This window comes from Seriola lalandi, unplaced genomic scaffold (assembly GCF_002814215.2).
Source record: "Seriola lalandi dorsalis isolate HSWRI2012SDOR001 ecotype SW California unplaced genomic scaffold, Sedor1 jcf7180002054606, whole genome shotgun sequence".
In the NCBI taxonomy this organism is placed as follows: Eukaryota; Metazoa; Chordata; class Actinopteri; order Carangiformes; family Carangidae; genus Seriola; species Seriola lalandi.
The window spans coordinates 3,111,971-3,126,944 of record NW_019525159.1 but is presented as its reverse complement, the minus strand read 5'-3'; the positions used below and the strand labels follow the sequence as shown (position 1 = coordinate 3,126,944).

Here is a 14,974-nt window from a genome sequence, read left to right as displayed (position 1 = left end):
ATTGTAGGTCAGAGTGAAAACGAAATGCGATCATCATCTTTATATAACATCAGGCCTTTTAAATTATTTCAGGCTACAGTAGTTCTACAGCATTGTGATTTTAAATTCATTATTTTTCTTGGGGCATATGTATCTTGATGTTCACTAGTCTGAAGTAGTACAGACAGTCCGAGCTTGTGTGTGTGGTCTTAAACCTCGGGTACTTCTGTTCCCCTTGTGTTGCTCCGTGTTCCCCTTCTGTTCATGCTGAGTCCTATTGTGTTCCAAGGTTGATATTCCTCTACTCTCTCTCTCTCTGTGTGTGTGTGTGTGTGTGTGTGTGTGTGTGTGTGTGTGTGTGTGTGTGAGAGAGAGAGTGAGAACGCATGTGCATGTTGGTGTGTGCCTGTGTGTGTGTGTTTGTGTTGCTTGTATTCACCCCCCACCCTCCCACCCTACCCTACCCAAAACCGCAGTAATCCCTTGGGCCTAAAAAAGGAAATCCCTGCACTGTGCCCCGGCCTCTTCTTCCTGGGAGTATGGTAGTTACAACTCTTACAGTCTGCCTCAGTAGGCCCTCTCCAGTCAATTTGCAATGGCTTAAAATATGCAGCACAGTCTTTTTAGAAACAAGGCATAGCTTAAGTGCGTATTCTGACGGGATAAAATCTTAAAATGTTGGGTATTATAGTTAACATTAATCACTTTTAGCCTGAGCTCAACAGGCAGTCGTTGGTTCTGCGTCAGTGCAGACCGTCTGAGAAAATACCCAGTTTAGGCTCCGCTTTCCCACACAAAATGCAAACACATGCTGCTCGCTCATGCACACAATTCTTTACTACCCCCCTTCACCCCCCACTGTGTGAGAAGACCGGAGTGTGCAGGCCGTTGTGCAGTTAAACTTCAGTGGTAACACATTGTTCATCTGCGAGCATAATTCCAGCTATTGGCAAGCAGGCAAGCTGTCAATTCATCTGTGGGTCAGGCCTGGTCCTTGCAGCTTAATCATGATTGGCAGGCAGGAAACCTGTGCAATTAACCTCACTTCATCCACTCCAAGTTTCTTTTGGAAAGGAGGATCATTTTAAATTGTATAGAATGTGCTACTGGTTTTCCTTATGGACATTCGACAGCAAAAACCCTTTTCACCATCAGGAAACATTAAACACTTGTGTATTTCTTGGTTAGTCTTAGATCTTGTATTAAATGAACAGTTTGACATTAGGGGAAATACGCTTATTCACTTTCTTGCCAACAATTAGATGATACGGGGGGGGGGGTTATGTGCCGGACTGTTTCTTGGCTGAGCGCAGTAACTTCCTGGAGTCTCAGCTGGTTACTTGGCAACCTCAGGTGACGTCAAAGACGACAAGACCAGCATTGTTGTTAGAAGTTGAATAAGAATTTTTCCCAAAATGTTGAACTTTTCCTTTAAGACCTGTCAGTCAGTTTCAGTCAAGTAAAAGGTTTAAATAGCACCAATTATATCTCAAATTTCCCAAGCAAATAAGATTCATTCAGAAGTTCTTGGTTACACCCATAACGAATGCTGTATCCTGTTGCTCTGGTCATATAATAAGGTGCATACATGTATCTGTTTGCTAGGTTTGAGCCAAAGCCTCAAAACAGACAACATTAAATAAATAAAACTAAATCTATGTGGATGTTTATTCAACCTTACTCAGTCATTACTATTGTATATATTTGTTGCGCTTGGCTGTTGGTCATCTTTAGTCACCTGTTGACTGGGGCAAACGGTGCAGCGGTTCCCAGAAATTGCGCTCAGGATGTAGATGACTTAAGCTTAGATGACTGGACTTTCCTTATTTACTTAAACGTCTGACAAACAGTGTTATACAGTGAATACAATGATGCTGCTGTGGAGAATGATGGTCATTTCCTTCGCCGCCTGGCTTCTTTGAAACAACAGCCCCAGTGATGGTACTGAGAAATTTAGTATTTTAGTAAAAATATTTGGAGAATGCTGTGGACTGATTCCTGTCTATACATAATATCTTGGAAAAGACTCCCAAGTTTTTACTAAACCAATAAGAATAGTGTTTTGCCAATGGCAGTAAGGTTGCTGGATTAAATTAAATTTGGTAGGAGGCCATAGTGGTGAAAATCCATCATAATCCTGGGCTTCAAAAACCCAGTGCGAAAGCTGTTGTGTGCAAATGTCTCATGGTATGTGGAAGAAAGTCTTTGAAAATCTTCAGTACGTGACTGGGTTTTGTGTTATAGAAGAAAATTGAGAAAAGTCATTTATGTTTGATCATTTTATTTTTCTGTGTCAGAAACTCTCATATACTGTTTTGGGAGAACTGTATCTTTACTATATCTGTGGAATTTGCCCTGAAGACTTCATGTGTAAAACTGCTGTAAATTTAAATCCACATGTTTATTGATAAAAGTATTTTTGGCTTTGCTTCACTTCTTTAATGTGGAGTTTCAAGCTAAAAGCCTGGCTGGTCTTTAAGGAGACCTGCACTAAAACTTTTAGGGCAATAGGTCACACCATCATTACATGCTGTGCTTCTGGTCTCAACTGCTTTCATTTGAGAGTGTGTTATAATCAACATTCGGCTTTCTGCGTAAAACCCACTTGTATTACTGAGTTTTTTTCCCCTCTCTGTGTGGCCTTCCATCGACATGCATGGACTTGCATGTTCCTGCGCGGGAAGGTCTATATTGCAGCAGAGCAGTCTGTGGCTTCTAAATAGCTTCTTTTAACATCCAGCTGTTTTTTTTTTTTTTCAGAACACATTGTTCTGAAAAGCTGCTTTTTTACTGGCTAGAGTATGGCAAAGTTTTCCAGGGGATTTTTACATTGTTCATTAGGATACAATTGATGCCACGTGCTCGGTGGCAGCTCAACCCTTCCCATGGCCCACGTAGCTAATGTATAAAGAAGTGAGCACATTTTAATTCCCCAAAAAACACATGGGTTGTGTGAGAAGTGTGGCTGTCACGAGATGCAAATTTATTTTATGGACCTCATGGTGCAAAATTCAAAAACCGTATTCTTAGAGACAGGAAATGCCGCAAGGGTCTGAAGCAGTTATTCTCCCGAGAACTGCCTTCACGGTAGATAAGATGCAGTGTGAAAATCAGGGTGATGACGGCTGTCACGAACATTTCACACACCTAAACCTCCTTCCCTCTTTCCTTTTCTGTCTTCCCTAGCTACCCAGAGAACGGCGTGGTGGAGATGCGACCGGTGGATGTGCGGCCACGTGCCAGGACCCTGCTGCGGTGGGACCAGCTCCAGGTGGGCATGCATGTGATGGTCAACTACAATATGGAGACACCAGATGAGAGGGGCTTCTGGTTCGACGCCGAGGTTCAAATCCTCAACCAAACCTCTCGCACCAACAAGGAGCTCCGAGTCAAGATCCTCCTCGGGTGAGGATCTTCCTCCTCGGTGGGAGGGTGATGCGTTGGGCGGAGGGGGGGGGGGGATATTACAATATCTGCTTAGCCAATTTTTGGTTTCGTTGCTTACAAAGATGTGTGATGTGTGACTCCTTCACACCTGTCTGTAACACTCTAAATAACGCATCTTTATGACTTCTTCTTTGGTTTTCTGTTCTTGTGCTTTCACCTCTCTCTCTGTCTCTCTCTCTCTCTCTCTCTCTCTCTCTCTCTCTCTTTGTCTCTCTGCCTTTCTCTCTCTGTGTCTCTCGCCCTCTGTCCAGAGGTCCTGGAGATGTGATCGGTGATTGTAAGGTTCAGTTTCTGGATGAGATTTACCAGGTGGAGAAACCAGGAGCTCGTGCCCTCTCAGCTGCCGATGGACAGTTTAAACGTATGCACACAGTCATACACACATAATGGGTATATTGGTAAGGTATACTTTAACTGCTAACACTGCTGTACCATGTGTGTATGAATGATTCCTTATTGCTCTTGGCTGCAGGTAAGAGCGGGCCGGAGTGTAAGCACTGCAAGGCCGACCCTGACGCCGAGTGTCGCTTCTGCTCCTGCTGCGTGTGCGGCGGGAAGCAGGATGCTCACATGCAGCTGCTGTGTGACGAGTGCAACATGGCGTTTCACATCTACTGCCTCAACCCGCCGCTGGCCACCATCCCAGATGACGAGGACTGGTGAGGGAGACTGTTGCTGAGCAATTAGCCACAAGATCCTGTGATAAACATACTATACTAACAACTATATTAAGAAGGTTTATTAATGGTGTTTTTGTATGAGCTGAAGTGCATTTAAGCAGTACTTAAGTGGTGATTGAGGTGAAAGTCAATAGAAAATAATGACAAAATGCAGTCGCAGGTGTGGGTTTTTGTAATGCAGCAGCTTTGAATGTCTCTCTGCCAATTAGAAATGAGGGTGTAAATAATTGTTTTTTTGGCAGTTACTGCAGTCGCTGAAAGGAAGATCTACACCCACCACCTCTGTTTCCAGCATCATGTGTTGCTTTACATAGCTAAAGCAGAAAAAAAGCTTAACACATAATTGATGGCAACGTTCACAACCAACCTTTTTTTTTTTTTTTTTTTTTGCCAGTTTCTAGTAAATATTAAAGTAAAATGTTTAAACATATCCACACACATTTTAAGACCTAAAAACATTGTGCTTGGAATAATAGTTTGTGTATGACATTGATTTTCTTGTTTAAAAACATCTTAGAATTAAATTTACACTTTCTCCTTCATTGGAAAATTCTGAATCTATGAACATGAAAATATTTTGCGTTTACATCATTATGCACGGTGAAGGTCAACCAAGTAAAGTAACATTACGCAAAACATATTTATGAGTGGGCGGCAACTTATTATTCATGCAATATCTATCTATAAGGTACTTATTACCAAATGTCAATATCCCCATAAAAAACTGTGATTTTGCATAATTTTAAAAATCTGCTTATCCAACCGTTGAAGGTATCAAAGGCGTAGATCTAAGATTATATTGAACGTAGTCACACAGAGTGGTAACTGCTGGATTTTAGATGTTAAAACCAGCATCTCTAACCCACCTTATTATCTAGCAGTTAAGTTTTCATCAGACTCACACACCTGCCTACAGCCTCAGAAATGACTGATTTCCTCTCACTCGGCCAGGTACTGTCCCACCTGTAAAAACGACACCAGTGAGGTCGTGAAGGCAGGAGAGAAGCTCAAAGCCAGCAAGAAGAAAGCCAAGATGCCTTCGGCAACAACTGAGAGTCAAAGGGACTGGGGAAAGGTGAGACCCAGCCTAAAGTACACGCCCACCAGGTGCAGTGGCAGCGGCTCTGTGAGACTGAAAGTAAATTTGAACTTCACACCTGAGAGAAGGGTCTGTGGTTCCTCTTCAGAATCCCTAGACAGAGCACAGACTAATTGGAAAAATATGAAAAGAAGTTTGTGTCAAAAGATTGTTGATCCATTGTGTGATCCAGAGTGTTTTCTAAAAGTCTGCCATTGGTGAGATGCCAAAATAATACAAAAATGCTTCATTCTCTTGTACTGGGCACATGTAGGCTCAAATGGCCTTCTCAGTACAAGAGAGTTTTCATCTTCCGCCCATCGGCTCTACACTGTGACACTTTCTGCAGCAAGCCGTCAGTTAAAAAATTCATCACAACACAACCAGATTACTGAGAATACTTGATAATCATGTCAGTATTTTTTAGATGCTACATTTTTTTTATTTGGGAATGGCATTTTCAAATTTTTCCACTTGAGTAAAGAATATTTTTTTGTCTTCCTGCAAGACGGCACAAGGGCATCAAGTGGCTCTTTGAGTGTGTAACACATCAGGGACTCCTTCTTCTTCAGGGGTTGTAGTCAGCAGCATGGATTTTATTCCATTCACTTGCTGCAAACTGGTTTGTTCTTCATTGTATTTATGTGTTTAATATTTCATGTAAGTTATTGCCTGCTCTGTGTTTGGGATTGTGCTTATCAGAGATAAACGGTTTGTTTCATCATAAGAGATTTGTGTGTACCTCTTTGAAGCTCTTTCAGACTTTGCTCGAGAACACCGCCGCTCGTTCTCTCAGATCAGATGATCACATCAGAAGTTTTTGATCCAGTTAACATTTTTCAACATCTGCTTAATTTTAGATCAGACTCCTGGAGTTGAGGAATGATGCCGGCTTGAGTTACAGCACTTGGTTGCAAATGCCTAAATATTGATGTATTATTGTCTAATATCTTGTCATATAATTATAACATGACTCATGAACACATTGTTCTTCTCCTTTTCATTTTATCATGGTGGGAGAGGGCAAAAAGCAAAATTATCTCATTCGAGTTGCTGAGGCAGAAAATGCGGACAGGAGGACAGCTGACATGTATTTAAATTTGTTTTTTAAAAAAAGCATCTGTTTTAAGCATACTGTTAAATATTTTCCTCAAAATCTCCTCAGAGTCTTCTCATGGCAACACTTTGAGATATTGTGTGGCTGGTTTCCATCCTGGCCTGGCTGTCTCCCTGACGCTCTGCTCCATGGTGTAATGTGAACAATGCCATTAAGCATGACTTAGCCACTTTCCTGGAACTGCCAACGGAAAATAACTCCTTTCTTTACCAGAATGCTCCCTTTCTCTGTGGACTAATTGAAAACAGTCTGGCTTGTGTGTTTGGGCACATTTAAGTGCTGTGAGTCACACAGCATTTATACTTGACTTTCACATTATCGCAATTTTTTTTTTTTTTTTTTTTTGTATTCTGTCTTTTTGATGTCCTGTGCGCTCCATGAATGGAATCCTTTGTTCTCAAAATTTCATTTTAAGTTTTAACAAAATTTGACACACACATCACCACCCTGTTGTTAAACATTACAGAACTATGATCTAAAGGCATTTGCATATATGTGGACATGTAATGGTATTTTTGTGCACGACTTAGATTGTTTTTCTTCTGTCTCGATGTAATTGCAGGGTATGGCTTGTGTGGGGCGTACTAAAGAATGCACAATTGTTCCTTCAAACCACTATGGACCCATACCTGGTATTCCTGTTGGAACCACCTGGAAATTCAGAGTACAGGTCAGCTGTCTTTTAAGAGCATTACATATTAATTTGATATCCTCTGACTATAGACAGAATCAAGAAATCAAGCAGTTTTTTTTTTTTAAGTTTCCCATCTTATACTTTATTTACTGTCAATATAATGTCATTGTGGACTGTTATCATTTTATGTTATCAGCATAATTTAAATTGGTTTTATCCCCTCAGGTGAGCGAGGCAGGTGTTCACAGGCCACATGTCGGCGGTATCCACGGGCGCAGTAACGATGGCTCCTATTCACTGGTGTTGGCCGGGGGCTTCGAGGATGAAGTGGTGGGTGGTTTTGTATTCTGTTTGTGAAGATGTTTTATTTTCTCGCGGTCACGTGACGTAATGTGGTTTTCTTCTGGTGTAATATGCCAATTACTTTATCATTTGGTCACTTTGATTTCTGTGATCTGTCGTAGGACCGGGGAGATGAGTTCACCTACACAGGCAGCGGAGGTCGTGACCTCTCGGGAAACAAACGGATCGGAGAGCACTCTTTTGACCAGACCTTGACACACATGAACAGGTATGACACTTAAAGGAGACTGAACTACATATGTTTGAGCTCATAGATATGTCTTGTTACTTTAAGAAAAGTGCACCATCCAAGTTTGATATTAAAAAATATGATGACTTCTTCTGGAGCCTGTCTCAGTTCAGGCTGAATTTAATTTTCTGTCAGTTCAGTCGAGCTTAGATGGTTAAACTTGTACAATTATTTAAAAAAATAAATAAATTTAAAAAAAACACTCATGATGTATTATCTGAAAATCATCACATCCCGGGGCAGGAATCCAAATGGGCCTCATTTAATCTAATTGTGGTTCTTTTGAAGAAGTCATTTTAAAAAGGTAAAGCTCACAGATTTTTCCACTGTTTTTTTTTTTTTGTTTGTTTGTTTTTCTAAATAAAATAAGCTTAAGGGATTAACTTCTTAAAAGCAACTGATAACTTATTCATTAACATCCCTAATCCTTAGACAGACTTGGTAAACACAAATCTCTTTCCCTTGGAACCTGACTGCTGCAGGGCATTGGCCTTAAACTGCGATGCACCTCTGAATGACAAAGACGGGGCAGAGTCCAGGAACTGGCGAGCAGGAAAGCCGGTCAGGGTGGTTCGCAGTTCCAAAGGTCGCCGTATCAGCAAGTACGCTCCAGAGGAGGGGAACCGCTACGATGGTATTTACAAGGTATAAACGCGTCTTTGCTGGAGGTTGTAAACCGATATCTACTTAATTGAAGTTAATACTATCACAAATATGGACTGGAAATGTAGGGAAGACAATCAATCCCAAAAATCCCACACCTGTAACTCATGCTCATGCTCCCATCACTGACTCTAGAGACTGAAGTGTCTGATTCTGCTTTACCTCATGTAGCGATCTTAATTTTGACCTGCTTCAAAAGACTGAAAAATAGTCCTGAGTTTGATGTATTTACACACTGTGTGAATTTCAGGTGGTCAAGTACTGGCCAGAGATCGGAAAGTGTGGTTACCTGGTGTGGCGGTACCTGTTGAGACGGGACGATCTGGAACCAGCACCCTGGACACCTGAAGGGCTGGAGAGGATCAAGAAGCTGGGCCTAGCTGTTCAGGTTAGACTGTGAGTGTGTGTTTGTGTGTGAACTTCAATGTATAGACACCACAGATACCCCCTAACGAATTTCTATATTGTTAACCTCTGTTTGGATGCTACATATACATACACAATGGAGTATACGAACATGTACTGTCTGTATACGTACAGGACGTGTAGTATGTCTTTCGTGCTTCATACTAAAGGCCGCTGTGAAAACCATTTGCAATTCCCTGTTAGCGATTCCCTGTTAGTCTTTTGCATGTGTGCATCTTTCCCCATGTGTCTGCAGTACCCACCGGGCTACTTGGCGGCCATGGCTAACAAAACAAAGAAGGAGGCCTGTGCCAGACCCGGTCGCGGTGGCCGGAGTAAGCACTATCCCGGGAGGGGGAGGCCACGGAGACAACGCAAGATAAAAGAGAAAGAGGAGAATGATGAGGAAGAGGAGGACATGCAGCCAATGGCCAGTGTGGAAGAGGAGGAGCCGCAAAGTAACGGAGAGCAGAAGACAACCAGAGAGAGTGGTGGGTGCTTTCACAGTTGAAGCTCAAAGCAGGTCAGACAAAGGTGTTGTGAGAAGAGGACAGGTGAGAACAGCCTGAGCTTTTAAGATAGCTTGTAGATATACAGAATAACATTTGTTTGCTAAAAACCCCATCAGGATCGTATTTTCCCGAGGCACGCACCGTTGCAAACATTGTTTTCTTAACAGCTTATCTTTAATATTAATATTCATTATTCTCACGCTCCAGGTGTAGCTGCTTTTTATTTATTTTTTTTTAAGTCTTATTTGTGTTTCTTCACCAGAAACGTCACCAGCAGCAGAGCCTCCCTCTAAACGGGTGAAGATAGAGGAGACCTTCCAGCTGTCAGAGCAGCAGCAGCAGTTGATCCGAGAGGACACAGCCAACAAGAAACTCTGGGATGAAGCCATGGAACACCTTAAAGAGGGGCCGGTATGAAATCCCAGTACACCGTGACACACTAACACGGCGTTCACAAAGCATCTCACACAGAGAACTCATTGAACGTTACTGATACTGGTCTTAACTGCCTGAATCAGTTTCCTCTTGATTTTCCTGATTTCCAGATTAATCAGTCACAGTTTTTGTTTGGCAGAGATGAAGGCTTGTAAAAGTTAAAATGGCAGCATCGCCATCATGTTTCTGAAAGGGCAAGATTGTAATGATACTTTAGTTGTTTCTACACTTGCAGTATATGTTTCTCTGGTTTTTTTTTTCTTCCTTTTTTTTTCCTTCCTTTCATGTGTCTCTGTCCGTTTACATATGATAGAATTTCCTGCGCAAGATGGAGCAGATCTTCATGTGCGTGTGCTGCCAGGAGCTGGCCTTCCAACCCATCACCACCGTCTGCTCACACAATGTTTGCAAGGTGAGAACTGAGTCAGGTGTGTTTGTAACTACCGCTACTCAGAATCCCCCTGGGTTGTCGTCTGTTTGTGAATATCTCCTGCCGACCTCTCTTTTCTCAGACTTGTCTCCAGCGGTCATTCCGAGCGAAGGTGTACACCTGCCCCGCCTGCCGTCACGACCTGGGCAAGGACTACATCATGACCCAAAACAAGATGCTTCAGATGCTGCTTGACCAGTTCTTTCCCGGCTACAGCAAGGGCCGATGAGGTCGAAATCACATTTATAAGTAGAATACATACATACACGCACACAAGCATCCATTCTGTGCACCCACGTATACCGTCAAGTACCTAAAGCTCCACTTTAAAATGCATTGCGCACACATACTGTACTTACCCACGGGCAAATGTATATTGCATATACAGCCATTTATGTATACAATCATTCATACACAAACAACCTCAGTAGGGACTGACCTCATTTGTTGAACTTGGACTGTCTCCATTAACATCACCAGCCTGAAATTCAACCAAGGACATTTTTTAACCTCCCTACTCCTGCCACAAAAACGCACAAAAAGGAGCCCCAACTCTCGCACCCACTTGCCATCTCAAGATCTTAGCTCATTTTATAGTTTTCCACTTCCACTGTGTCGTCCGCAGGTTCCATAAACTACAGCACGTTGTTAAGAGTGTATATTTCTCCCCAGCAATATCATGAAATCAGCCATTAGATTTCCTGCCAACCTGTGCGCATTTTGTGTACCATGTACGCAGTTTTACACCAAAATGCTGCGCTGAGTGTTTGACTCAGCTGGCAAATAAAGGTGCTAGGTTAAACAGTGATGTAGGCACAGCAGGACTGGCAATTTCACAAGGTTACTGAAGACACACAGATGAGGTAACTCACCCGGTACAACATTCAGTATGAGCGAGGAGGTCGTGTGTACGAGAGACAGCCGCAGAGTTGGCCTAAAATATACCAAGCTAAAATTAGAAAAGTCAAGATTCAATATGTATTTATATATAAGATAAAGCACAGACGTTTTTGTGACCTTGGAGCACTTTATTACTGACATTTGCAGCAGACTTGTTTAGTATTTTAATCAGGAGCATTTGTTAGCATCCTGCTAGCTGCTCACGTCACTTGGAATTACGCCATTGCCATGCCATGAGCTAATAAGAGCAGTAACTGTCTCACCAGGGTCAACTGTCAGAGCATTTTCAGAGAACAGAAATTGGCAGCTGTGTCCAGTTTGTTTGGAGTGTTGGAAGATTTCTGGCTCCAGTAGAGCCGCAACTTCATATGCTTAAGTGAACACATCAATGATCAACAGCCACAACTCTCTCCTTAGATTTTATGTGGAGTTAAAAACAAAGCATGTATTTCATAGACATACCAAAGACATGAGGGTGTGTAGAACAAATAAGAGGCAAAATTCTTCAGAAACCTGCTTTTAAAAAGTCATTTCTGTTGAGTAATCGCACCCGAAAATAAAATGCAATACACAGTATACTTGTGAAGTCTCGAACAGGACCATACCAAATTATGATCATTCTTTAGAAAGGCACTTTTTGTTCCCATTTCCAAGCACATAAAAATAAATATATAAGATAAACGAGGCCGCACTTCTGAATCTCCCCCATAAGCGTTATTGAAACCTCTTACACTGTAGAAATAATTCATTAAATATTAATGTTAAGACATTTATTCACCCGTGAATGAAGTTCTCACATCAATATGTGTTTTCACATGTACTGCCTTTCTCGGTTTCACTTCCTCAGTCAGATGAAATTGACTAAACTGTCCTTACACATTACATAGAGTATTTCCTGGTATTTCATTTGTCTACCAGAGAACTACTGTAAGGGTGTAATGGAAATTAAAGATTTACACAAGATTACACAAAGATTTAGTGCTCTGAAATGTTTGAAAAGCCTGAAGCGCGCTGCTTGCACATTCATTTCAGTGATGCCTGAAAGGGCACACTGTGGTCGTCCCTGGTGTTACCAAGCAACCACAATCAAGCAGGACCTCACACAAAGATGGTTAGCATACATTTTGCTCAGCAGATATTCATCTGCTATTGTTCTTCCTGTTAGACTCAGTATAATGTCCGCCGGAGAATTTAATATGCAGCATGATCTGCCCGTCCTTCATTTAAAAATAAAGTAATCCAATGAGTGACTGCACAACCAGGATGATGTGAGTTACTCTTTTTTTTTTTTGTTGTCAAATTACATCCAGAAAATGGACAAACAGCTTAGTTATGTGGAACCACACCATCAGAGGCTCAATGTTCAGTGATCACCCATATACAGCACAGAAGCTAGACACAGTGCGATCAGTGTAATGTTCTCGTGAATTGTAAATGTCCTGACCTGTTAGACAACAGGACATGGATAAGAGTGCCTTGTAGCATGATGTAAAAAAAAAAAAAAAAACATCTAATACCAAAAGTTGGCATTCAATGCCCAGTCTGTTTCCTAATGTCGTTAACTTATTCTTTAATCAGGAAGTTACTGATTTAAAATAGTTATTTTAGACTATCTCTTTAGTTCCTGCTTGGCTGCTTATGTTTATACAGTGTTAAACATGTCACCACTTCTTTTGTTAAATGGGGAAAAAAAAGAAAAAAAAAAAGAGTTTTGCAGAAAAAAGTGGAAACTCCTCTTAGTGTTGTCTCAGTCTTGGTACCGCATATCAGGTATTATACAGACACTAGTTTTCAATAGCGCTTATGTGTGTTGAGATTTCACTGGTGCATACGAGCATAATATAGCTTTATTAATATGCCATTGACTATTTCAATAGGTCGTGTGTTTCCTTGCACTTAAATACTACAAAACGTTGACTATATAATAGTTTGAATTGTGTCCTACAACAGCACCCCATAGTCAGAACTTCTAACACTGAAAATTGGAGGAGTGACATAAATAGATTCGGGCCTGGGTTAATCATTTAATGTACATGCCCCTTTCAGCCAATCAATAGGTCATAGGTCATGATCAGTGTTAGAAAGCGGATTTTTTTTCTTTGTTGATATTCTGGATAACATAGTACATGTTTATATGATAAAGAACATGTGTGATGTGGAAAGGGTAAGATCTTGTACTGCAGAGTGCGAATGCCTGGGATACTTCAGGTTTTTGGGTTTTTTTTATGTTTTTTTGGGCTTTTTCTGGCTACATTAGTTGGACAGAGGTGAATGTTCAAGTTCAGTGTATCAAGTGTCAATCATCAATCAACTAGTTTGAGGCAGCAATGTCCGTGCGGCTTCAGTGAGTAACCTATAAAAAATTAGGAAACGTTAGAAAACACATTTGTCTTCCAGATCATCCTGGCTAACACACCACGGTCTATCGGATGTGACTTTTCCACAGATGCAGCAGACAGCAAGTCTGAACAGAGCTGAAGACTATTTCTAGACTATTTTTAAGCTACTTTTGTTTAAGCAAAAATCCCAAACAAGCCATGTTTTTGTATTTATTACTTACCTTTTCTTATAGGTTATTATCTAATCAGCCTGACCAGTGAAAACTGCCCCCTTCATATCTTTGAAATGCACTTGGAAGCGTTACGTAAATGAAAACCGTCTTTTAATCACTACAGAAAAATACCTCCAACAACAAGGAGGACCAATGACCTAATCTTACACAATATGTTTCCTTTTTACCTTCCTTTTTGTACTTTCACAATAATAGGTGACTCAAAGAAGAATTATTTGCATTGCTGAATACAGAGGCCTCTGTAGCCTGTATAGTATTTGATGTATTATACTGTCCATTTTTCCAAGAGTTAAAAATGCGTTTTTTTCTATCTTGAGCAGCTAACAGAGATTTGCATCTTTTCCAGTGCTGATATGGTACTTTAAAATGTCCAGGGTTGGCAGGTCTGATGGGAACTCAAACGAAAACATCCCATGGAGAGCACATAGCCAGCAGCAGAGCCTCTGCACTGATCTGTGATTCAGACAGAGGTCACCTGGGGTGCTGAGGCTCAGATACGATATCCAAAATAGATTCAACACTTGAGTTGATTTTGTGGGAAAATGTAGCCCCTTGTTCACGCGACACCATCACATTCACCTGTAACAGCCTTCAAGGCAAAGCCATGTTTTCTGTAGAGCTGAGACAATGACGGCTTCAAACGAGGCTGTTTGTTTGTTTGTGGTGATGTCCTTGTTTCTGTTCAATCATTCAGGATATTTTTTTTTTTCTTTTTATCAACAACATGCAAGTACAAATGCTACTATGGTCTTTAAAGCTAACTGTGATGTGCATTACTTCCGCTGTTGCTCAGTCTTGTTCAAAGATTATTTTTCTTCCTGCATTGACTGGCAAAGCTTATAAGCCCTCCGTTCTTTATCTGCTGTGACCTTCGCTCCCTCTCCTCTCTTTCCGCTGTCTTCTGCTCTCCGTGAACCTACAGTACTAACAATTTTTAGACGTCTTGTGGACGCTTGGCTTCAGTGCTGTGTTGTTTTTATTTCTATTGCACTCTATTGAAGAAAAAAGTTTGAGAAGTCACATTTAATTTTCCTAGAATGCTTACTATTATCTATGTCCGTACGCCATTTTTCTACCATTTTAGTTGCTTCTCTATTTTAATCATTAGTCATTTTTATGTGGCAGCCTCAAACATTTGCAGCATACGCCAGTCTGAGGAGTTCCATTGCTTCATATTGTGAACTGAAATTTTATACATGTCATAATAATACTTGATATGTACCTATTAAATATTTGGATTCAAGAAAAAAAAAATGCTTCTCTTCTTTTTGTCCTGTGTTTTGTATTTGACAGAATTCATGACGCTGATGACTTTGATCACTCCCAAAATAATGTAGTTTGGTTCATCACAGTTCTCTGGCATTAGGCCAACTAATCACTGTTTTTAATACAAGATGAATAAAATTCCTCTGAAAAACTTTTGAACATATATAGTATATTTGAACTTTTTCTATAGAAATAAGCATGGTGCTCTTTCCACGTTATATTGTGAGTGTTTTCTTTTCCATACTGAAGGACAGTGAGGACATG

General features: G+C 40.9%; 1 protein-coding gene across 2 annotated transcripts in view; it reads left to right on the top strand.

Moving 5' to 3' along the window:
• uhrf2 (ubiquitin like with PHD and ring finger domains 2) overlaps positions 1–14,698 on the top strand; it is a 30,821-nt gene extending 16,123 nt beyond the window's left edge. The window contains exons 4-16 of one of the 2 annotated variants that reach the window (XM_023419547.2): positions 3,166–3,384; positions 3,678–3,787; positions 3,899–4,085; positions 5,058–5,181; positions 6,864–6,971; positions 7,161–7,265; positions 7,400–7,506; positions 8,010–8,172; positions 8,441–8,578; positions 8,852–9,086; positions 9,370–9,518; positions 9,856–9,954; positions 10,055–14,698. In XM_023419547.2, the coding sequence (XP_023275315.1) occupies positions 3,166–3,384; positions 3,678–3,787; positions 3,899–4,085; positions 5,058–5,181; positions 6,864–6,971; positions 7,161–7,265; positions 7,400–7,506; positions 8,010–8,172; positions 8,441–8,578; positions 8,852–9,086; positions 9,370–9,518; positions 9,856–9,954; positions 10,055–10,201 (1,891 nt within the window). In that variant the 3' untranslated portion in view covers positions 10,202–14,698. Of the gene's footprint in view, positions 1–3,165; positions 3,385–3,677; positions 3,788–3,898; positions 4,086–5,057; positions 5,182–6,863; positions 6,972–7,160; positions 7,266–7,399; positions 7,507–8,009; positions 8,173–8,440; positions 8,587–8,851; positions 9,087–9,369; positions 9,519–9,855; positions 9,955–10,054 lie in introns of those variants that run through there. The other variant, XM_023419548.2, reaches the window with a different exon arrangement.
• The last annotated feature ends 276 nt before the right edge of the window (positions 14,699–14,974 follow it).